The 22665-nt window shown below is 53.9% G+C and overlaps 4 protein-coding genes across 4 annotated transcripts; 2 read left to right on the plus strand and 2 right to left on the minus strand.

Moving 5' to 3' along the window:
• Positions 1 to 515: 515 nt before the first annotated feature.
• Positions 516 to 2946, minus strand: GLRG_01662 (uncharacterized protein; the record flags this gene model as incomplete). The annotated part of the gene is made up of 6 exons (XM_008092347.1): positions 516 to 1450; positions 1508 to 1711; positions 1764 to 1958; positions 2011 to 2266; positions 2325 to 2723; positions 2791 to 2946. 6 exons carry the CDS (start codon positions 2944 to 2946, stop codon positions 516 to 518), a joined length of 2145 nt encoding a protein of 714 aa, XP_008090538.1.
• Positions 2947 to 9288: 6342 nt separating this feature from the next.
• GLRG_01663 (uncharacterized protein) lies at positions 9289 to 12287 on the plus strand (the record flags this gene model as incomplete). Its single annotated transcript, XM_008092348.1, has 3 exons — positions 9289 to 11007; positions 11073 to 11197; positions 11252 to 12287. 3 exons carry the CDS (start codon positions 9289 to 9291, stop codon positions 12285 to 12287), a joined length of 2880 nt encoding a protein of 959 aa, XP_008090539.1.
• A 2412-nt stretch (positions 12288 to 14699) lies between these two features.
• GLRG_01664 (uncharacterized protein) lies at positions 14700 to 15952 on the plus strand (the record flags this gene model as incomplete). Its single annotated transcript, XM_008092349.1, has 2 exons — positions 14700 to 14933; positions 15029 to 15952. 2 exons carry the CDS (start codon positions 14700 to 14702, stop codon positions 15950 to 15952), a joined length of 1158 nt encoding a protein of 385 aa, XP_008090540.1.
• Positions 15953 to 16568: 616 nt separating this feature from the next.
• On the minus strand, positions 16569 to 20810 carry GLRG_01665 (ABC transporter transmembrane region; the record flags this gene model as incomplete). Its single annotated transcript, XM_008092350.1, has 7 exons — positions 16569 to 16595; positions 16653 to 18757; positions 18819 to 18864; positions 18925 to 19636; positions 19687 to 19781; positions 19830 to 20488; positions 20543 to 20810. 7 exons carry the CDS (start codon positions 20808 to 20810, stop codon positions 16569 to 16571), a joined length of 3912 nt encoding a protein of 1303 aa, XP_008090541.1.
• Between the last annotated feature and the right edge of the window lie 1855 nt (positions 20811 to 22665).

Below are 22665 nucleotides of genomic sequence, written 5' to 3' on the forward strand. Positions count from 1 at the left end.
CGATACCAGCCCCGAACGTGGTCCGGGAAGTGGAGGCGGGGCCGGGCCCGTGACGAGAAGGTGGTGGTGGAGGGGTGTGCGGGGAGCTGGTGGGAACGGTAAACTCGGGCTGCTTTCTATCGGCAGTACGCATAGTTTACCTGCTGAAGGCGGAAACTTGCTGCTCATGGGTCGCTGCGGGGAACAAATTGACCAGACACGAATGGGTGAACGCATGAAGTGGGAATTACTCCGGAAGCCTCTGAGCCCAATCTGGCCCTTGTCAGCACAATACAGTAAGTAGCCGGTGTTCGGCATTTGGAACTGTCACTTGCGTTCTCACGCCTTTGACACGCAATGTCGGGACTAGGTCGAGCATCGGTTGCTAATACGATAAAATGATTCGGGTGTTCCCAAAGGCCGTTCAGCCGAATACCGCAATAGAAACTATGTACACGATGCGCTTCACATATGCTGTTCCCAGATTACCAAAAACCACCAAGAGCTCCCCCCACTCCCCACTCGAAGTTAAGCCGCTACTCTATCCTCCGAGCCGCGGACACATTGGGGACCCCGGTTCCTTCCACAACCTTGGCGCCCAAGACTTTGTAGATGGGCATCTCGGCCAGAACTTTGGCGATGTGATGTAGTGTCGGCAGCTTCTCCCAGTCGTGGCCCTCCACCGTGACCGAGGCGCTAGGCGATCTCGCCACGGCGTGCACCGTAGACGGCACGTCCCGCGCCTCCTCCTCGTGCGGCACCACGCACGCGTATGCGGCGTCGGCCTTGCCGGGATTCCCAACTGAGGGGATGTACCGGTACGTCAGGATGCCGTAGTCCGCCTCGCCGCCGATGGTGCCGTGCTCCGTCTCGGGGTCGTCTTTGCGCAGGTTGTCAAGCGAAATGTCGATGAACCTGGTGCTCCGCCACGACGCGCGCACGCGGGCCGCCGTGGCGTGGTGCTCGACGTCGATGTCGCAGAAGAGCTTCGGCATGCCGAGCTCCTCGCGGCCCGAGACGATCGGGTCGGCAAGGGACTCGAAAAGCACGGCGAGATGGGTGCCGTCGACCGAGGTCCCGTCGCGCTTGACGTACTCGATGCCGTGGATGTACAGACCCAGGTGGTTGTAGCCGCCGCCGCCGAGCCACGACATGTTGTTAAGCTGCGTGGTGGAGAGGGAGGCGGTGCAGACGGTGCCGGGCGCCTTGAAACGGAAGGAGTCGTTCGGGAGGATCGTCTCGAGCAATGTCCGCGACGTGAGGAACTTGACGGAGATGGTCTTGAAGGTGCGGTCGAGCTCGGACGGCTGGCGGCGGCCGTAGAAGTCCTGACGGGGGCCGGGGAAAGGGCCGAACCCGACAGGCATGCGCCAGTAAAGATCCTTCTTCTTGGACCAGAGGTACTTGTTGAACATCTTTGTCGCATGATCATGCGCGTCGTGGCCAAAGTTGTAGTTCGTGTACTCCATCACTGTCGACATGTTAGCAGGTGCAGCTCGGCGAGTTTGTAGACCAGGGCGCCACAAACTATTGATAGGAGGTAGTTGTTGTCCGGGTATTCTGTCCATGCCAGCTTGGCGAGAGAACTCCTGGATCTTGTGCGCGCGTTCCAGGCGGATCTGCTCGTACAGCCGAAGCCGTTCCGTCACATCCTCCGGGTATGTACCCTTTGGCAAAACGACAGCCAACGCCGCAGCGTCTTCCATCGCTTGACCTGCTCCTTGCCCTTGGTCTGGTCTTCTTGTTAGTAACTTGGCAGACCTCGGACTTTGACCACGACTTACGAGGAGTGAATGGGTGAGCAGCATCACCGAGGAGCGCTAACTTGTCATTCACCCATGTGGGCATGGCCTCCATGTCTAGCAGCTGCCAGACATTGACTTCGTCCGGGTGGACCTTCTTGAGCAATTGCAGCACATCAGGATCAAATTCATTGTACACCTTGAGGAGCTGCTCCATGGAACCCTTCTTACTCCACCCTGGCATCTGTCAGCCTCGTGTTCAGCAATGTGTGAGATGCGAGAAGCTTACCATCGGTTGTGGTTGCGTGAGACTCGGTATCTGGATGAATGCACACAAAGTTCAATAGCTGGTTGTTGTTGCAAGGGTAAACCACAATACGCCTGTCTGTCCCGAACCAAATGCTGAGACAGTTCTCCTTCTCGATCAACGGAGCAGTGACTGGATCCTCCAGAGCCGCAGCAGTCGGGATGAGGAACCGGAAGGCCGCCTTGCCTGAGCGGAAAAGCTTGTAGTCGGTGCCGGTGATGTATTTCCTGACCCGGGACTGATATGCAGGTATCAGTCCATGCGAGACACCAGCAGCGAAAGTCATTGAAACTCACGTAGATACCGTCCGCGCCAAGGATGACGTCCGCCTGCACAGTTGTACCGTTCTCCAGCTGTATCTCGCCCTTCTCAGGGTTCGCGCTGACAACCTTGGACGCAACGTGGATCTTGGCCGGGGGGGTCACGCCATCCTCCGCCGTCGCGACGTTCCGCAGCTCGCTATGGAGGAGGCCGCGGTGGACAAACTGCCAGGGGTGCTGCCATTGGCCCTCGGACTTGGTGATGTCGACGTCGAGGCCGCCTTTGTTGTGCAGGTTTCTTTCCTTGAAGCGGTGCGCAGGGTTGGCGCCGAAAGTCTCGGCGTAGATGCCCCACCTCCTGAGGAGGCCGTTGGAATTCGGTGCCAGATGCACGGCGGCGCCGATCTCATTGGCGAGCCTCGATTGCTCGTATAGCTGCAATCCGTTCAAGGTGAGCCACGAGAGCATTGGCAGGTGATGGTGTATTACAAGGATTTCATACGTCTACCTGGTGACCTTCCCGACGCAGTGCGATGGCGGCACTGAGACCTCCGATACCCGCACCAACAATGGCCACCTTGAGTGGCCGGGGACGATCATGGGTCATAGGACTCGAGTGAGCGCCATTAGGGTGCTGGGTCTCACCATTAATCAACATAGTATCAAGGTGCCAACGTCCGAGTGAAAGTAAGTGTGTGAGGGAGTAGTCGTAGGCAATGGCGAAACTCGTCCTTGTCGGTCGGTTTCTGTTGGCGATGAATGAGAAAAAGATTGAGTGAGGGAAGTGAGAGGGATCGAGATAAAGATAACCTGGGCGAAGGGGTTAAGAAACGAAACACACAACACTAGGATGAGGGAAACATGCCCGTCAAGTACTGATGCGAAAGGAGGGCGGTGCCGCGCTGCGTATTCTAGAAGCAACAGGTCGGCATCTCAAACGCTTCCCGTCCCGGCAAGCGCAGACCAAGGCCACACATATCGACTGCCGCAGCTCCAGTTTCTCCGGCCCCTCCCTCTCATGCTTTTCTCATTTTAGCCTCTTCAATGGCCGACCAGGGACCCTGGACTCTTACGACAGCCTGGACTATTACGACCGCCTGGCCGCCACAGGATGAAGCTGTCGTCTGAAACGCATGGCAGATACCGTGCTCGTATGTTCATCGACAGACTAATAACAGATTATCGATCGTCGGAACTCTTTCGGATGAGCTCCAGCCTCCCCCCCAAGGGATCTAGGTAGGTAGGTAAAACGACCCTCACTCACTAAGCCAGTCCTTTCCAAACAGGGATAACTGGAATGCGTGCTCCTCCTCCCCCGCCATGTTTCCGGTTTACCACCCACCGGCACAGAATGCGGGGGAGGGGAGAACCGTGGTTAGCTCGGTTGCTATCCCACACCACTTGTACCGGTACCGTAACATTTCAGATCTCCCCGCACAATCACTCGAAATCCAATCCATAGTTACCTTGGCCAAGGAGCTAGCTAATGAAATGTGGCAGGAAATCGTGTAGGCGGAACGTTGTCACCCTGAGGCGACGGCTTCATGATCCCTATCAACAACCAACTATGTGAAGAGGAGATTGGTCTCGTTGATCGCGACTCGGAAGAGAAACGTACAGGATAAACAGTACACGGATTGAAGCGGAATAGTTTCGCCCTAAAGCCACTGTCTTCCAGCTTGCTGCGGGCTCACCTGGCGGATGGAGAGAAAGCGAAGAAAGATCGGCTGAGTGGGGGTGGGTCTCCCCCTCCCTCCCCTTTCTGTCTATTTGAACTCTGCTGCTCGGCAATAACGGGAGTGGGACATATCCATTGGAGCTGCTTCTCGATGCCGAGTATAGCACCAATGCCAGCGGTGCCGTTGTCATGCTAACGACTATGCCAGGTAGTCGCATCTCCGGATCTCGGACACCGCCGTTTCGTCCGGTGAACCAGTCCGAACCCGATCGCCTAGGTGGCCACCGGCCGGGATTCCGAACAAAGCAACCATGATCCCGGCGACGAAATAGAGGCCAACTTGTCATGAATCGAAACCGTATGCAGTGTTAAACGCGGTTGCCATGTGAAAGGACACAGCTACGAGGAAAGCTCCTGTCACAGCCAGCACCGGTGCCGCCCAAAGCACGGGGGGAGGATGATCAGGCCCATCGGGCAAAGGGCGAGCTTCACTAGGTTCTCTTGCGCAAGTGTTTTGTTGAAGAAGCTCAAGAGAGATACGTAGGGTTGCTTCGGGGAGTTTACCCCGGAGCGAGAGAGCCCTGTTTCGTACATGACCGACTCGGACTTTCTCTCACCCAGCGAGCCGAGGCGCCTCCGGACGCTCGTTTCGTGGCGTTCGTATGCCATGTTCGGGAATTTGGAGAGGGCTAGTAGAAGCACAGCGCCGATGAAAGCTGCAGAAACTTGTCGAATGACTCTCCAGTCATGACGGATGGCAATGATGCTACAGAAAGAAGACGTCGGCGATGCTGATGGGGGCGATAGTCTCGGCAGCTCCGGCTCCAAACCCCATGAGTATTCGACCGCCCAGAAACCGCCGTAGGAGTTCTCGAGATATGAATCAAATTGTGCATGCAAGTAGACAGAATAACTCGCGATGTAGACTGGCCACCAGCAGAGCTTGTTGGCCAAGGGCACCCAGAAGATAGCTGCCCACGCTCTGGGTCAGCGCCGTCGTGGTGAAGAAGTAGGCAGTCTGGGCGACCGCCAAAGTGAGGTCTTCATTGACAGTGGCGACCGCAGTAAAGAACTCAAGAGCTGTGTTTACCAATGCTATCGAGGGGACTGCAGCAAGGTCATGAGGGAGTCTTTTCGGAGCTCTGGACGACGAGCTTCACTACTTGTATCATTGTGGCCTGGACGATTCGGCAAAACAGCCAGCCCTCCGAGGTCCACCAAGTAGCCTCAGTCGTTAATTGGGTTCTGCAGGAAGATATGGGGGCTTCTTCAACAATCTCAAACACGGTGATTAGTTGGGGACACGGGAGGGACGGCAGGTTTGTAATGGTCGGTGAAGAACAGGAAAAGCAAGAATGTGCCGCCGGAGCCGTCAATGACTGACGATGAAATTCTCGGTGGTATCTTGAAGAAGGCTGCATGAGATCGCAGCGAGGTCGGCCAGCTTGCCAAATACACCGAACGGCTTATCCCAATGATGAATAGGAGATAAGCGACGGGCCTAAGAAGGAGGTGACCAGGCCCAAGCCTCAACCCTACCAGGAGAGGACAAACTTGAGGACAGACTTGAAACAGACTCGAGTCTAGACATGGCAGCGATGCGCGGAAAGGGATAGATAGTCGGGGGTTTGGCGGTAGCATCCACTGTCTTATCCGTGAAAGGGGAAGGGTGTGTGTATTGGATTTCGAGGAGACGAGTTCCACCAAGAAGACATTGGTGGAAGGAATCAATTAGAGGGTTCTTTCCTTTTCGGGACGCTAATGAGGTAGGCAGGTAGGTACGGATTGGTTCTCTCCTGCGTGCATACGAGCACAAGGGATAAATGAATATCCGACACCCGCTCGAGAACCGTACCTAGACTCTGGCCTCTCCACGTGCGTCCGCCACCTGTTGCTGTCTGGAACTGATCAGGCCATGACCTTGCTTGAAGAGCCTCATGAGGAAGGGAAAGGTTTGCCGGAACTATGTATACCCCCCTCCCCAGCCCAGGTATTCGGCACCAGCCACACACACTTTGCTGCGGCTACGAAACGGTAAACCATAGACTGTCATCCTTTGATGTCCTGTGCACACGTGGGCAAAGTCGATAGGGCTCACCTGAGTAGAGTTGTTGCGAGATGTAACGCGCGTGTCTCAAATGACGCTTCCACCGCCTCACATCTCATATTGTGATGGAGTATGGTTGGCGCTGATGCCGTGTGGAGTTTCCATCCTGCCGTCTTTTTCTATCTTCATCATCTAGAGCCGGCGTCTTGAAACAGGGTGTAAGTCGTCATGTTTATGTCTGACTGACGGGGCTTTTGCGGACGCGGGCAGAATTCAAGCTTCTAGGAGCGCACCATTGTCGGTGAAAAGGCTATGGTTGCTTGGCCGCGGGACGAGAAGAGACAACCAAGGGGGTTTCGGTCAATCTTCCTCGACCTAGAGTTCTGCCCACCACTGGTCGTTGCCTTGGTGTATACCTTACAAGCAAGAACATGGCATGGATGAGAAGACGTCGTTGGAATCAGAGACGCAGCAATCAGACGTAGGGTTCACAGATGTTAATATAGGGCACGTCGTCTGACTGGGGGGCTGGGATGAAGGAGCACTACGGAACTGCGTACCTAGCTCACCTAGGTAGGTAGTATATCAAAATCCTCCAGCATGTTTCAATGTTGGCGTATTACCTGCAGTGCCTAGGTGCCAACCGGATAGGAAACACAAAGGCTGCTCTGACCTCCAACATGCCGGAAGAGCTTAACTTTACAAGTAGGCAGGCAGATAGATGGTTGCGGACAAATAGCTGAGATGGGAATTAAATGGTTTCATTCAGGAAATTTCGGAGGGAAGGTCATTAACACTAGGTACTCCGTACTGCTGCAAGGTACCTAGAGAGTGGGCCCTCCATCCTTGACGGATATGAACAGGGTTTGGGGTGGCACGGGCAAATCGGGCCTACGTAACGCTTTTTGCTGTCTGCTTCCCAGGCTCCAAATGAGAAACCCCTCCCTCTGTTGGAATGCCTGTGTTAACGCGTTGTTTGCAGGGCTTCTTGCACCTTCAACGGGTTGTGCTTGTATCCGTATGTATGCCGTGCTTTTCTCATTCAAGGAAGAGAGTGGGAGGGGTGTTCCACTTCTGGAGATGGACATTGCAAGGAATGGAGCCTCCTAGGGGCCCATACGCGTTTGAGGTGCTACCTACTCCGTACCAGGTAGGTAATGCAAGTGGGCAGTACACGCAAAGCTGCGTTGGTGCATTTGCATGCTTCTCGGTTGGCGGCGGCACAAGACAGGATTGCTCCAACTCTTCCGAATATGGTGGCAGTAGGGAACATCACCGGCCGTCTAGCCCCACGAGTCAGGCTGATGGCTTGGCCAATTGACTTTACAACATTGCCTGAGCTAACCCAATCGATAGCACAGTTGCTGCCATGATGCCAAAAAACACGTCTAGCAAACTGTTGCCCTCGAGTCGCGCTCCCACACCGGTCATGGCTGCTATTCTGGCATTGATGCTGCGTCTACGGCTTCGTGTGCTTTGACGCACCTCTGGTTCCCGCAAGATGAACAGCCTCATCGGCTCACGTACGCGACACAATGGGTACGGCATCATTGCTGGGAGAAGGCTGTCCGCGGTGTATGTATGTATATAAATATATATGTACTTGCCGGACAATGTTGATGGAAAGAGGAAGGTGGGGGGGGTCTTCAGTCCTATTCACGTAGGCCAAGGTGACAATCAACATGTCAGTCTACGGGGCTATACGACGCTCCAGGCTATGTTGGACTCGCACTTCGTTGTCTGCAGCACAGAGAACCCGCATCGGCATGAAGAAGCATCTATTAGGTGTGGAAAAGCCGCGTCGTCGTCGTCGTCGTCGTCGTCTCAGGGCTTGGCTGTCGACGGATCCTTGCGGTGTCACCCCTGTCGGATCTAGGTCTGCGTACACGTACGATTACTATTCTCCAGTTCTCCAGTCGCATCTGCATGATTACAGACCTGGTCGTTCCACCAAATACAATGAACGCCTGGGTTTGGGGTTTCGAACCTGGCAGTTCGAACCTTTCCTCTTTAGGGACCAGTACCGGCCAGAGGATGACGAGTCCCCCTACCCCCTTCCATCGCTCACTATCCTTTTTTTTTCTTTTCTTTTTTCGTCTCTAGGGTCGCCCTCGGATATTGACTCGACGTGCCTGACTGTCGACTCCGATATACCGGGTACCTAGACATGTACCAACCTACCCACAGAGATAAATACCGACCTGCCGAGGTAAATACCTACCTACATGGTAGGTACTCATCACCAGCGGCCGATATACTACAATGTGACGTTGGGATGGTTCCGTTGATACACTAGGTAGGTATGTACCTCGGACATATCCAGTACGTACCTACCGCCCAGCTCAGTTCAGTCCAGTCGCATTGGACTTCTCTGGATAGTCATCTAGATATGGGTAGTACGGATAACGTACTTGAGTTGAGGTACGAATACCTGGCGCAGCACTTCTTGACCCTTTTTTTCTGTCTTGCATCAAACCCGCAGCCAGGCCCTAGTTTTCTTAAACTACTGCTTAGCGCCGTCCCGAAGGACCCACGAATTCTCCGTCTGCGTGCGCCCTGATGCACCATGCGGCTACACAGCAGCAGCGACATCACCAACGCGGGTCTGCACCTCGGAGTATACATCCACTTTTTTTTAATTCATTCTCAGAAAAGGTTACCCACCCCACCTGGTGCGTTCGTCCCCTCTACCGACAAAAAACATTGGCATACATTACCTCACCCTGAGGCCCTACCGCCATTGGCGACCTACCTTACCTGCATTAATCACGATTGAATCGCTCCAACTACCTACTGCTACTACTACTACTACTACTACTACTACTACTACTACTACTACTACTACTACTACTACTACTACTACTACTACTACTACTACTACTACTACTGCTACCACCCGTCAGGAATCGGCGTTGGAGTCAAAGCCAAAGCCCAAGCTTCCGCACTCAAGACAATATCTTGTCTGACAGTCTTGGCTGCAACCGCTACCTTTTTTGGTTGCTCGAATTGCACCAAGAAGCTTGCTTCTGCCCACCCGTAGCTCGCATTTCCTCCTTATCCCCCTCCCGACAACTCTAGGTATTCTTCAGGGCCCAGGCTTGTTGCCAACCAGCTTCTTCTTCTTCTTTCTCCTCCCCCTTCTTCCTTTTCTTTCCTTTGCAGCCGCCGAACTCTCGCTTCCCGCTGCCGTCGCCGTTGGCTACCTATAGCGGATAGCCGGACCCGCTCCGGTCTTACTAACCCAAGGAGTCATGGACGGTGGGCGCCACACCACGATGCCGACCCGAGCCGTTGGTAGTGATAAACCGAGTGCTTCCGTTCACAGCCGCAACAACCTCGTCTCGGGCCCTTCACCCAATGTCGCCATTGTTTTTTCGGCTCAGTCACACAGCTCAAACGGCCTCTCCCAATCCGTCTCGCCCTCATCATTGGCCCCATCACAGTCGAACCAACCTAACTGTCCCATGACGGCTCCGGCTACCCAGAGCCATGCTGCCACTGCCAGCCTCTACCAGTGTGCTCACTGTCAACGGCGATATTCTCGCCCTGAGCATCTGGCCCGCCACATCCAGACGCATACCTTGGGGAAGCGGTTTGCCTGTCAGATATGCGGCAAGGCATTCGCCCGCCAAGATCTTCTCAAACGCCATGTCACTAATCACGACAACGACAATGACCCCAACAAGAAGAGACGTCGCACCGATACGTCTCCCGGCGCTGGCCGCGTCTCTCACGCATGCCGGCCTTGCGCGACCGCCCGTGTCAAGTGCGAGGAGGTCAAGCCTTGCACGCGGTGTCGCAATCGCAACCTCAACTGCGAATCCTCGTCCACCGAAGCTGGCTCTGCAGCTGCCATGCACCTTCTCCACTTGTCTGGGAACCCGCACACGACCACTTCGACACCTGGCTCCCTCGCTACGTCCCCTTCCCAGTCTGCCTACGACAGCAGCCCCTCGGCTGTCTACCAGCAGCATCCCCAGCATGCCATGCTCCCACCCAGGGACGAAAATGCTCAGCTGGGCTCCGCCCATCACGTCAAGTCGGAATCTGGCCACTTTCCCTCCCAGAACAACGTCACTGGCCAAGGCAAAGACAGGCCCGTCCCAGTCAACTTCGAAATCGGCAGTTCGGCTGTTGACACGTCCTTGCCCTTCTCCGACTTCCTCCAAAATGTTATTTATGAACCAGGAATGGAAGTATCGAGGATGGCGGGGGCGCAGGGCCTAGCCGTTCTCGACTTCTGCGACAACTCGAATCTCGAGCTGAACGAGGTGGACTTTGGTCTTCTGGACCACTGGAACATGGACGCCATGGGCAACGCCGAGTCCGACCCGAGTTTTACCCCTCAAACCGACGATTCAATCGACCTGACGCACATGCGACAGACACTGGTCAAGGTCTGGACGGAATCGCCGTGGCAATGGGCGCCCACCCAGACGGACTCCTGTTACGTAGAACACCCAAACCTCTCCGTACCGCCCGACGATACGACCAGCGCCGCCTTTCAGCAGAGCCGACATAAACACGCCAGAACCGTCAAGGACAAGTTAGATCAGTCGGGTAGGGACCAGATCCTGGCAATCGTCTTGTCAACCTGCAAGAACGACAGAATCATGAGCCGCGTCGCTTCTTCATTCCCTTCGCTGGAGGTCATGGACAGCCTGGTCCACATCTTTCTGGCGGCGCACTTCTGCCAGACATCGCAATGGATTCACCATGGCTCTTTTTCCATGGAAGCTCAATGGCCAGAGTGGCTCGCCGTCGCTGCCTCCGCTGGGGCCATACTGACTCCTGTGCAAACCTTGCGCAAGTTTGGGTTCGCTCTGCAGGAAGCGGTCCGAGTCACTATCCCATCAAGGTTTGAGGACGCCAATACATCCATCAAGAATTTGGGTCTTGTGCAGACCTTGATCTTGGGCCAAGACATCGGCTTGTGGAGCGGCAACCGGCGCAAGATGGAGATTGCCGAATGTCATCTCCTGATTCCCATCACAGTGAGTACCACCACGCTCTCCGCTCGCCTACTAAGGATCTTGTTGCTCACACTACTTGCGCACAGATGATGAGATACCGCGGCAAATTCCAGCGGGCATCATATCCCATCATCGAAGTCGACATCTCGGACGAGGGCGAGGTTCTGGAGAACAAATGGAGGCTCTGGTACGATCGGGAGTCGTGGAAGAGGTAAGGTTACAGTTCCGATCGATGTCTGGGATATCCTTGTGCTGACACATTCAGACTACTTTTCCACTGCTTCGTGCGAGACGCTCAGACCTCCATGACCACGCTTACCAACCCATCCATGTCGTACTCGGAACTCACCTTGCCTCTTCCCGAGACCAGGGAGTTGTGGTTCGCCAAGACGGCGACCGAATGGAAGAGGCACTACCTCAAACGAACCGCTGAGCAGAATAGCCGGCCTCCCTCGATTTGCGACCTCTTCAAGGACATCAACCTCCTCGCAACGAATCGCCAACGCTTGGATTTGCAGTTCGCAATCTCGATATTTTTACATGGTTATTGGGCGCTGATCCTAGAGTATCTCCAGCTCTGTGCCGTATTGCGCACCCGGACTTGGCTGAACTCTGAGACTAAATCCGGAGAGGTGCTCCGCGCCAGGCATGCCGAATTGTGCAAAGACCTGCAGGGTTTCCTGCAGGTCACATCCAACTGGCACGAGATGCTTTCGGCTCAGGAGAGCTTGGTGTTGCATCTTCTGATGATGAACCTACATCTCTCGTTGAACGACCTGCAGCTGTTCTCGGGCAAAGAGGGCGAGGACCAAGCCCGCCGGGTCTTTGGTGACCTGCGCGAGTGGTCGCAGAGTGCCGAGGCGCGTCAGTCCCTCTGGCACGCGGGTCAGATCTTGCGCCAAGCAAAGATGTTCCCGCCGGGTCATCTCAAGGACTTTTACGCCGTAGCCGTCCACCATGCGGCCCTCGCATGCTGGACATACGGCGTGGTTTCGAAGGCGAGCGGGAACCGGCCTGCTCATCACGAGCAAGAAAAGGTTTTCCTAGACGGCACCGAGTCGAACCTGGTGCATCGCTTCATTGGGTTCAACCAGGGTCATCCAGTGATTCTAGGGCCCATGACTAGGGCCGGAACCACTGAGGCGTCGCTTGACGATCCCAAGGCGTGCATGGAGGTTGCGCAGGAGATTCTCCGGGCCAACTTTCGAGACTCGTCGGATCTTCATCCGCCTATCGTCGAGAACCTCTGTCTTCTTATTAAGCAGCTCGGCCACGCTGCTTGGGCAGTGGGGATGTCTTGAAAGATTTCATGCGTCATTTTTCATGTACATGGATGTTGTTTTTTGTTTTTGATTTCTTTTTGTTCCTAGCAGGGAGTCTGGGGCAGACGGTGGGTGTATATATTTGTACCAAAAGCACGTTTACGGTGTTGAAGGGTAATGCGCGCCAAGGTATGTATGGCCTGCTGCCATATTGTATATTGCACTTTTTTTCTTTCTTATTAGACCTATAATCGATACCCTGCATACGCGCTGCACCCTTTCAGTTTCATGATTTTAGTAGCCAAATGTAGTGACCGGCAGGCAGCTACCTTCTTCACCTGACCTACTAAGACACCCTCTCGCTACCAAATCTCTGTGTTGACTTCATTCTAGACTTACAACGACCACAGCCAGTTTCCTAGTCCACACTTCACAAGATGCATCTCCTTCTTATGAGAAAAAGCTAGTAGCATTGCAAAATCACGGCGGAGGGTTCCGAAGTCCGTACGTGGAATCCCAAAAGCCCGGTACCTTTGACGTATCCAGGCGGCGTCAAGTTAAGCTTTCCAAGGGTGATTGCCAGTTGCAAACACTCATGGGTCGGTAGGTACAGTGACATGTACCGGTAGAGAGCCTAAAGTCAACCACTAATCCCCCTGCCCGCATGACTTCAGACTTTGCGCATGTCACTGTAGGGTAAGTACTGAGTAGGTGGCCCCGCATCCTCCCGAGCACGGCGACTCCAATAGTGCTCCGACGTAACGTGAACTATAGCGCACTAGTGAGGCGCTTTACCGCGCTATTAGCTTCTGCAACCCCCCCCCCCCCCCCCCCCCCCCCCTGTGGAACGTCAACAGGGGTCGGTTCGTTGATCCAGCAAATTCAAATTTCCTGCGACGACTCGTCTCAATCATAATACGACGACATCGGTCCTGACCCCGCGAACACTGTGGGTGTATCACTGACGTCTTTGTGTTTCCGCGGACTTGGCCCCTTAATAGCCCCGTGGAACCGTGTTTTTTTGCCGGTGATGCCAAGTCATGAAATCACCTAGGCGTCTCCTTGGCAATATCAAGCATACTCGACCACCTTCCACGGCCAACGGCACCGTGACCTAAGTCCTCTCCTGTTTATAGTTGGTGAGAACATCAACATAGGAATTACGATGTGGCGGCGTTCAAAGCCACGCTGGGTCATAAGTTGCTTAATGATCTGACGCTGTGGGCGTCGAGGGACGTCGAAGGGTCATGACGATTATTGAGCGGGTCACCTTCTCAAATATCAAGAGATTCTTGAAAGGTCTCGCGGCCCAGAACCGGAAGAGAGCGCCGGCGCCGCGAAGGAGTCATACCCACTAATATGACAACGTCATGCGATGTTGCCGCCGGGCGGCACCGGTGGTAAGAGAATTCGTGGGAGGAGACCCCAAAGCTTGTCAAGAAGCTCTGCCAAGAGTAGGTCCCCCCAAGATGCCCCTTGATGTGAACGGTACCCATGGACATAGTGCCAACAAGTCAGGAACTGGTAACAACCGTACACTAGCCCAGCGCGCCAAAAGACTCGGCGCTCCGTCTCAGGGCACCCTTGATGCACTTCTTCCTTGCTGCATACAAGGCAGTGCTGGCAGCAATAGCATGGTAAGACAAAGCGTTATGACTTATTTTAGGGTTTATCGGCATACTGTAGTCAAATTTGAAAGACCAGGTGATTCCATTGATATTTACTTGTCCACGTTGCAGTCGTGTGTGGATTGTCATCTTGTTGTCCGGAGTTGCTATACTGTCTCGAGCCAGGCCTTCAGGTAACGATCTCCAAGTGGAAGAGGATGGCATAACTGGCCCATAGATGCGGCATTCAGTCCACTGTTGTCCATTCACGTGCAGTTGAGCCACCTTTATTCGATTTTCATCTGCATCGGAAGAAACTGGAGTAAAGCGAAGCCGGAACGGAAAGAGAGCACTGTCAGGGGTGAAATGTGTGTTGTTGGACGTGGTTTATCGGGCATCCCATCAAATGCCATTCTGTGCTGGCCGCTACCTGCCAGCTGATACATAAGGAAGGTTAGGTAGTTCGTCTCCACTTTTTCGATACAAATAGGAACCACGTGGTACCTGGCTAGTTTCCCACCAACGCATACGACTTCCGCTCTCCACTAGACATACATCCGAGCTGGGCTCAGCATCAGCCTACTCGGTTACACAACGACAACGCATCGGGGCTTACTAGGCTATAGACGCGTCGACTGCCGTGATTGTCGTATATCACTCACCTCGTAGCCCTCAGAATCTTAGGAGACGAGGTCGGCGGGGTATCTGCAAACCGTCTCAGAAAGTACCTACGGAGCTCCGGGAGCTTTCCTCCCTCCGCCCGTTCCTCCACTTCGTATTCTCTAAAGGGCATATCCCGATCCTGATATCTCACAACACACCGAGAGCTTGGAATTCCAGCGCCATGGACTCTCTCTTCATCCCATCTGTTGAACCGCGGACGGCGGCAATCGTCGCGACAACCGTCGTCGCCACGCTCTCCTTCTTATCTCTTGCCCGGCTCGGCCTCTATCCCAATTGGGGCACCGCCATCCCTAACCCTCTCAAGACCAAACTATCCAAGCTCTCGGGCGACGAGGTTAAAAAGCTTCCTTACCGACCAGACTCCTTCCCGGGTGCACGGGATGTTGAAACGCCTGTGAGACGCCCTTCTCCCCCCCTCCCCGTCATCTCTCACTTGTCACAAAGACGATAAAGCAACCGAGATTAGTACATGGCTAAACATGCTCCCAGTACGGCTCCATTCGGGTCTACGAGTTCGGCCCCATTACTGGTCCTAAGGTCGTTCTTATCCACGGGATCAGCACCTCGTGCATGACCCTCGGCCGCATCGCCCACGCCCTTGCTGCCCGGGGCTGCCGCGTCATGATGTTTGACCTCTTCGGCCGTGGCTTCTCCGATGGCGTCGGCGACCTCCCGCACGACGCCCGCCTGTACACCACTCAGGTACTCCTTGCCCTCGCCTCCTCCCCGCTCGCATGGTCCGGCACCAACTCCGTCCGGGTGATCGGCTACTCCCTGGGTGGCGCCGTCGCCGCCTCCTTCGCCGCCGCGTTCCCGCATATGGTCGAGAGCCTCGTGCTACTGGCACCCGCCGGACTCATCCGCGTCGAGAACTTTGGCCTCCTCGCCCAGCTAACGTTCCAGTCGGGCCTCGTCCCCGGACGGATTCTCGCCGCCGTCACGCGCAAGAGGCTGCAGCGGCCGCTGGCGCGCAAGCGTTCCAACGCCGCTGCGGAGGAGGACGACCCGGCGGAAAAGTTGGTCGACGTTGCCGCCGCCGAGGTCTCAGGGCCCGGCGGTGAGGACGTGCAGGTCGAGCGGCGGGCGCGCGAATATGTCTCCTGGATGGTGTCCCACCACGAGGGTTTCGTGCCGGCCTTCATGTCGTGCATGCGGTGGGCGCCGCTAACGGGCCAGGACGAGACATGGCGCGCGCTGGGTAGGCGGGCGAAGGGGACGACGGCTGTGTTCATTGGCAGGACGGACGAGATCATCGACCTCGAGCACTATGCCAAGGACGGTTTGCCGTTGTTGGGCGGCAAGGATAACGTAGTGTGGAAGGAGCTCCCTGGCGGTCACGACTTCGTCATGACCAAGACGGATTTCATCATGCGTGAGCTAGATGCGCTATGGGGGCTGGAGACGCAATCGTGAGGTTATGAAGCGGGAGGCCGGAGGTGCGACGGCCGGCGAGGATAGACAGACATAGAAGGTCACACACGCTTGGAAATTTGGATTGTGAAAGTACTTCATAGATAGACGAGCCACGTGAAGAGGATATATCTCTGGGTTTCATTCGTAGACATCAATACCACGCCATCAGTATTTTGTATGTATTAAAGTTTGTTTGTGTCGATTAGCAGCGGTTCCCGCGGGGACTAGACAAAACCTCTCCGTTGGAAACCGAAGATTATATCTATCAGAGTGAAGAGAAACCTCCATTGGAGCCCTGGTCATTCCGTCGTGGCAGCCGCAACAGCATCAACTGTAATATCGGACCTGTGGCGGATGACTCGAGATTGGGGAATGCAGATAAATATACTAAGAGGAGTTGAGATTCTTTGCGGCTTTGTGAGTCTTCGTGGCCGCATAACCGGCTGTGAAAACCCCATCAACGGCATGAGATTTCAAATCGCATATTGATGGTCTCATTTTTACCTATCCCTGATCGTATCATCCATTCATCACCTCAAATATATGAGGCCGAATAGTTGTAGTCGACGCAATAGCGGCAGAGGTTGCAGCTACCCTGTGGCATCAGGGGGATCGTTCATCTGTCGAGTGCCTGGCTGTGACACTGCAAGAAAGAGGTCAGTAACATGCCTCGGATCAAACCTCTGATAGGCAGACTTACCATGTGCCAATATACTCCCTTCTTCTTCAGCAACTCTACATGGTTGCCCTTCTCCAGCAGCTTGCCCTCCCCCAGGACGAAGATGATGTCTGCGTTCTGCACCGTTGCGAGACGGTGCGCAACAACCAGCATAGTGCGGCCCTTTCCCGCTCTTTCAAAGGCGGCCTGAACCAGCTTCTCGGACTCCGAGTCAAGGGAGCTTGTGGCCTCATCTAGCAGAAGTATATGTGGGTCTCTGATGAGCGCGCGCGCAATTGCCACACGTTGCTTCTGGCCACCGGATAGAGAGACGCCTCTGCTGCCAATATCTGTGTTATACCCCTCTGGAAGCGAGGCGACGAAGTCGTGAATAGAAGCGTCCCGACATACCCGGTGCAGCTGCTCATCGGTCACGCTATTTTCGTCCACTCCAAGGAGGATGTTGTCCCTGATTGTGCCTTGGAACAAGGTAGGCTCCTGGGCTACTAACGACAGCTGCTTCCGGTACTCGTAGATGTTGACGTCGCTAATGTTCTTGCCGTTGCAGAGAATAGCGCCCTTTTGCACATCATAGAAACGCTCCATGAGAGAAATAATGCTCGTTTTGCCGCAGCCGGATGCTCCAACGAGGGCAGCAAACTGGCCCTTTTCGATCGCCAGGTTGAGCCCCTTGAAAACAGAGACATCACGAGTCGGGTATCGGAAATGCACGTCGCGGAACTCTATCTGAACACCACCCTCGGTGTCCGGAATGGTGTCCACGACCGGTAGGAGGTCCTGGTTTCTAGATTCCCGCATGTTGATAATCCGATTCGAGGCTGCTGTGACCTGGGCCGCATTGGGTCCGAAACTAAGACTCTGACCTGCAGCCTCAGCACCCTGGATTACGGCCATGAAGCAGACAAAGAAGGCTTGGGTGCTGTATTCGCCAGAGATCAGAAGCCGACTACCGTACCAGAAAATGAGAGCCTGGCAGGCCATGGAAACCGAGTCCGAGAATCCAAAGACCAAACTGGTCCACCTTGCCTTCATGAAAGCATGTGTGACGTGGTTCTTGAGCAGCTCATTGTACCGCGCGCATGTCGTGTCCTCCAGGGTCAGTGCCGAGACGGTTCGGAATGCTCCGATGGATTCTGCGGCGAACTTGGAGCTTTCGGCGAAAACTGCTGCGTTCATCTTCTCGAACTGAATCTCATACTTGAAACGGAAATAGCCAGAGATAATTCCGATGGGCATTGTGACGCAGAGAGCAACCAAGGCTAGCTTCCACCCAAATGCAAAGGCAACGGAAATTGCACCAATGATAGTAAAGATGGCTGTGAAAACCATGGCCATGTTCAGACCGAGCAGCTCTTCTAACTGTTTGGGATCACCGGCCACCCTAGCGGTCAGGCTGCCTTGGGCGTTTTCTTCCTCGTCGAAAAATGCGGTCTTCTGGAAGAGAATGGCATCAAAGTACTGTTGCCTGTAGGTCGCGCAGATAAAATGTGCCAGATACGTCGCCGCCAATCCCATGAGGAAGTACGAGATACCGATACCAACGGCCAGGGCCGCCCAGATGGCAGACCAAAAGTTGCTGTCACTACGGATCTTGTCTGGGGTATTTCCCGGGTTGAATACCGCAATGACCTGGGCGAATAACCAAGCTTGCAAAGGGGTACCGGCCGCGCAGCAAGCTGCGAACACCACTGTTGAAAGGCACAGAATCCAACGATGCCGCTGCTCGTAGAGTAATCTTCCAAAACTCTGGAACAGGTTGCGGTTCCTCACCTCGGCCTTTTGGCGAGTGCTATCAACTTCGGACTTGGCGGCGCTCTTCTCTCGGTTAAGAACTGTACCCAATTCCTCTTCCTTGTTATCTTCGTCGCTGTCATCCACGTCATCTCCAAGCGAAAGCTGCTGAGCATGGACTAATCCATAGTAGACGCCCTCGTGGTTTTCCAGAAGGCCTTCGTGAGTGCCCTGCTCGACCACCTTTCCCTTCTTTAGGACAACAATTCGGTCGGCCTTTTTGATGGTGGATAAGCGGTGGGCAATAGTGATTGTTGTTCGGTTCTTGGAGACTTTGTCGAGAGCAGCTTGCACGATTCTCTCGCCGCGTACGTCGATGGCGCTGGTGGCCTCGTCTAAGATGACAATTTTTGGCTTCGTACTATGCTTCGAGCATAGCAATACGCTGACGCTGACCGCCGGATAACTTTGCACCGCTGTCACCGACTCTAGTGTCGTATCCCTATTGATACAGGTCAGTCTCTGTCGGCTCGGGGGATGGGGCGGGGGGAGGGCAACTTACATCCGGCAGGCGGTCAATGAATTCGTCTGCAAATGACTCCTGACAGGCTTCCTTGACGAGTTCTCTCTTCCTCTCCTCGGACTCATTCTCCCATTGCGATCCAATAAGACCATAAGCGACGTTCTTGAAGATGGTATCGTTAAATAAGAAAGGTTCTTGCTGAACCAAGCCAATTTGAGATCGCCACCACTTCAAGTCGATCTCGTCAAGAGAATGGCCACATGTAGTGACAGAGCCTCTGAGCTCGACAGCTGGGCCAGTCTCCTCAGGCGTGATTTTTTCATCATCATCCGAGTCTTCCTTGCCTTTCTTATTCTTCTTCTGGGCTTCCTTCGTCTTGTCCTTTTCGACTGTCTTGGCGATGACGTATTGGTCCTGTAGAGTGTACCACCGCTCGATCAAACCCACAATGGTACTCTTGCCAGAGCCTGATGGCCCCACGATGGCCGTGACTTTGCCAGCCTCGATAGTTAGATGAAGATCATCTAGTACCTTGACGTGCGGTCTTCCGGGGTACGCGAAGGTTACGCCTTTGAATTCGAGGTTCTGGTTGGCAGAAACCTGAGGGTCTTTCAAATCGCCCGTCTTCGGATGGGGAGCGTCAATGACAGTGAAGAACTCGCATGCTGCTACCATTGCCTTGCTTATAGCAAGAAGGGGTGTGCTGATGCGTTCAAGAGACATGACGACAAGCATCACTGACATGAGGACACTGTTGCATAAATTAGGGGGCAGTTCAAGCAGGTCGGAATCCATACACACATGATGACTTCTCCAACACCACCGATCCGTCCATCCACCCAAGAGTGCGTGCCGTACCAAAACGCCAAACCGAAAGTGCCGAAGAGCCCAAAGAACTACCGATGATTAGATCAAGCCATCATTAGCTAGGAGACCAGACATACAACAAGGCCGAATTGAAGAGCTATCAAGGGCGCTGTGAACTGGCCCTTCTGGCGGGCAACCTCAACCCAGCGAGCGTACCGAGCAGCGATTCGGTCTTCGGCACCACAGGCAGCGATTATTCGAATGCTTGAAAAAGCCTCACTGGCCACAGCAGAGGCCTTGCCTTCCGCCTTGGTCATCTCAGTGTGGCCTTTGATGATGAAAGGGAGCAGCACGGCCAAGACCAGGAGGATGAAGAGAATAACTGATGCCGTAACGAGAGTCAGAGACCAACTATATATAAATGCCACTATGATGGCGGTCCATATAGTGCCATTGAACTCGAGGAAGACGCCAAGTTTTTCGGAAATGCCAATCTGGAGAGTGTTTGCGGTCGAGGTGATGGTGCCGGCCGCGGCGCCGGCCGGCATCGAATCAAGAACATGGATGGTCTGACCAAAAAGGCGTTGGAGGTAGTGCAGGCGGATTGCGGAGGAAAGGCGAATCCCGATCATTCGAAAGCCGAATTTGTTGACGTAGTTGAGAGCGAAGCGGGCTATGAATAGTGCAAATAGGTAGAGTGCTTGTCGGTCTGCAACCTTCCTGAAATCGTCTGCCGACGTTGTACCGTTTCCAGTACCGAATCCGTTGACCTGGTCCACAAGCTGACCAAAAACGACTACATGTACAAGTCAGAAACACAAAGCACTAGGAATAGCATATCGTTCCTCACCGTTCATCAACGGCAAGGTGGTACCAGCAGCGATGGAGGCGAGACCGGCCGCGAAGTATGCAAATATGTCCCATTTCGTAGCATATGTGAAGACGCGGAGGTAGTCCTTCACATTGGGTTGTCTTTCAGGTCTGGTGTAGGCTTTCGGAGTGGACTCCTCGTTGCTTCCAGCTGTCGATTGTGTCGCGCCATTCTTTTCGTCTACGATACCGGCGGCCACTGGCGACACGCCATCCGCTGAGGCTGTCTCCGTCTTGATAGGGTTCATACCGATTCGGGGCGGAAGGATGGATCTCAATGAATCATGGTTTTGGGGTGATGCTGTAGGAGAGGGACACTTGGACAACGTTGTTTTTGAAAAGTGTAGCTAGTGGAATGGGTAAATGAAATAATGAACGAATAAGACTAATTAGACGTTTGTCTTTTTTGGGGTGTCAGAGAGAAGAGCAAAAGAACAAGAAGTGAGGATGGCTCCAAGTCGTGTTTATACAAGTGAGCAATATTACAAAAGATGTGGTGACGACAAGAGAGAGAGCCCTGCGAGGCAGCCAAGTGCGTTGAAGTGAATTACTACATTTGCGTTCCTACCTACCTACCTACCTACCTACCTACCCACCTAGGTTCTTGATCCTGCGTGTATTCGTATACAACACCGAATTGGGACTTTACGAGCCGTGCAGCAACGTACCCTACCTGCCTGACCCAGGCAGCTACCTAGGTAATACCCAGTCCCCAGAGAAGGCAGCCAGTCTGGTTTAGGAGAGATGTTGGCTGGGGGAGCCCAAGTTCAACGGACGGGAAGTCAATTGGGCCCACCACTTCGGGTGGATAATTGCCCCGCTTACGGAAATGGTGGGGCAAACGTAGACGCCATAGTCTACCCTTTCACTACCACCTAGGTACCTCAGTAGTAGGGTGCTCACACGAATCTACATACCTATTAGGTAGGTAAACTTATGCGTAAGTGAGGTAGTAGGTAGTGTATTTCTACGCATTTTTCTGTAATCTTGTTACAGTCAGGGTTTACGGTCAAATGCAGGGATTATGAGCTGATTCTTGCACTAATATCATGAAAGCATGCATACTGTAGACTGAACCTCATGTGTATTGGGATTTTTCCAAGTTGGACGAAACTCGGACGGCATATGGCACTTGGCAATGTAGCCAATCAGTGTTCATTTCGTAAACAGCCCAGAACGGTTAGCCGAGATGTCTTGAAGGGGTTTTTAGCGGGCGTAGTTCGTGTAAGATCACCATGTTGGCGTCGTAAACCCAATTTACGGGCCGTGCACCAGCCATGAGCTGATGTGGACTTGCAAACAACATGATCTAGATTCTACCATGCTGTTTCGCTCCTTCTGTGCCTCCTCTCTTTCTTCTCCCATAACTTAGTTGGTCACAGGTGACGTTATCCATATCCGTACACGTGGCACATTTCTTGACGTCTCTGATAAGCCTGAGCAAAAGCCTGCTAGGTAGACAGATACTCATTCGTTTCCGACGCGGGCGTCGCCAAGAATTCGCTGCTGACACCGCCAATGAACGCTTTGACAAATGACAGAGTGAGTTTTGTCTGGGTTCATTAGGCTGTGCTGACAATTTCGTTAAAATACATCTTTCGTAGACAGACGACGGGTGGGTGGGACAGTTGATGGTTCTTGTTCTGTTTCTTGCTCTGCTGTCCCAGATTTCATCTCCTAAGCACCTTGGTGTTGAAGAGACTTCGAAAGACGGAGAAAAAGAAAAGAAAAGAAAAAAAGCGAAGAAAAACACAGTAAAATCAGAGATGTTTTGGAATTCCTGTGCTATGAGCACCTCAGCAAAGCCTTGATATCTCCCTACCTAGGCAGGTAGTTACTTAGGTACCTATTATTGTACACACGCAGTGTTCCGACCCCACTCACCTTGTCTGGTCCGACGCCTTGGGGCCGGACTTCAGGCAAGACCCCCCCAGTCGGTAACCGCGAACGTTGTGGGGGACCAAACGGACCCGAAGTCAGTCCTGAGCACCGTGCAAGCTACCTGGACTGATGAGAGAACACTGGTCATTTGACAAAATGCAAGATCTCTACATCGTCACTATCGGTCCATTGATCCATGGCCGAGAACTTCAAGGCCGCTTT

Source organism: Colletotrichum graminicola (genome assembly GCF_000149035.1).
Source record: "Colletotrichum graminicola M1.001 genomic scaffold supercont1.4, whole genome shotgun sequence".
Taxonomy (NCBI): Eukaryota; Fungi; Ascomycota; class Sordariomycetes; order Glomerellales; family Glomerellaceae; genus Colletotrichum; species Colletotrichum graminicola.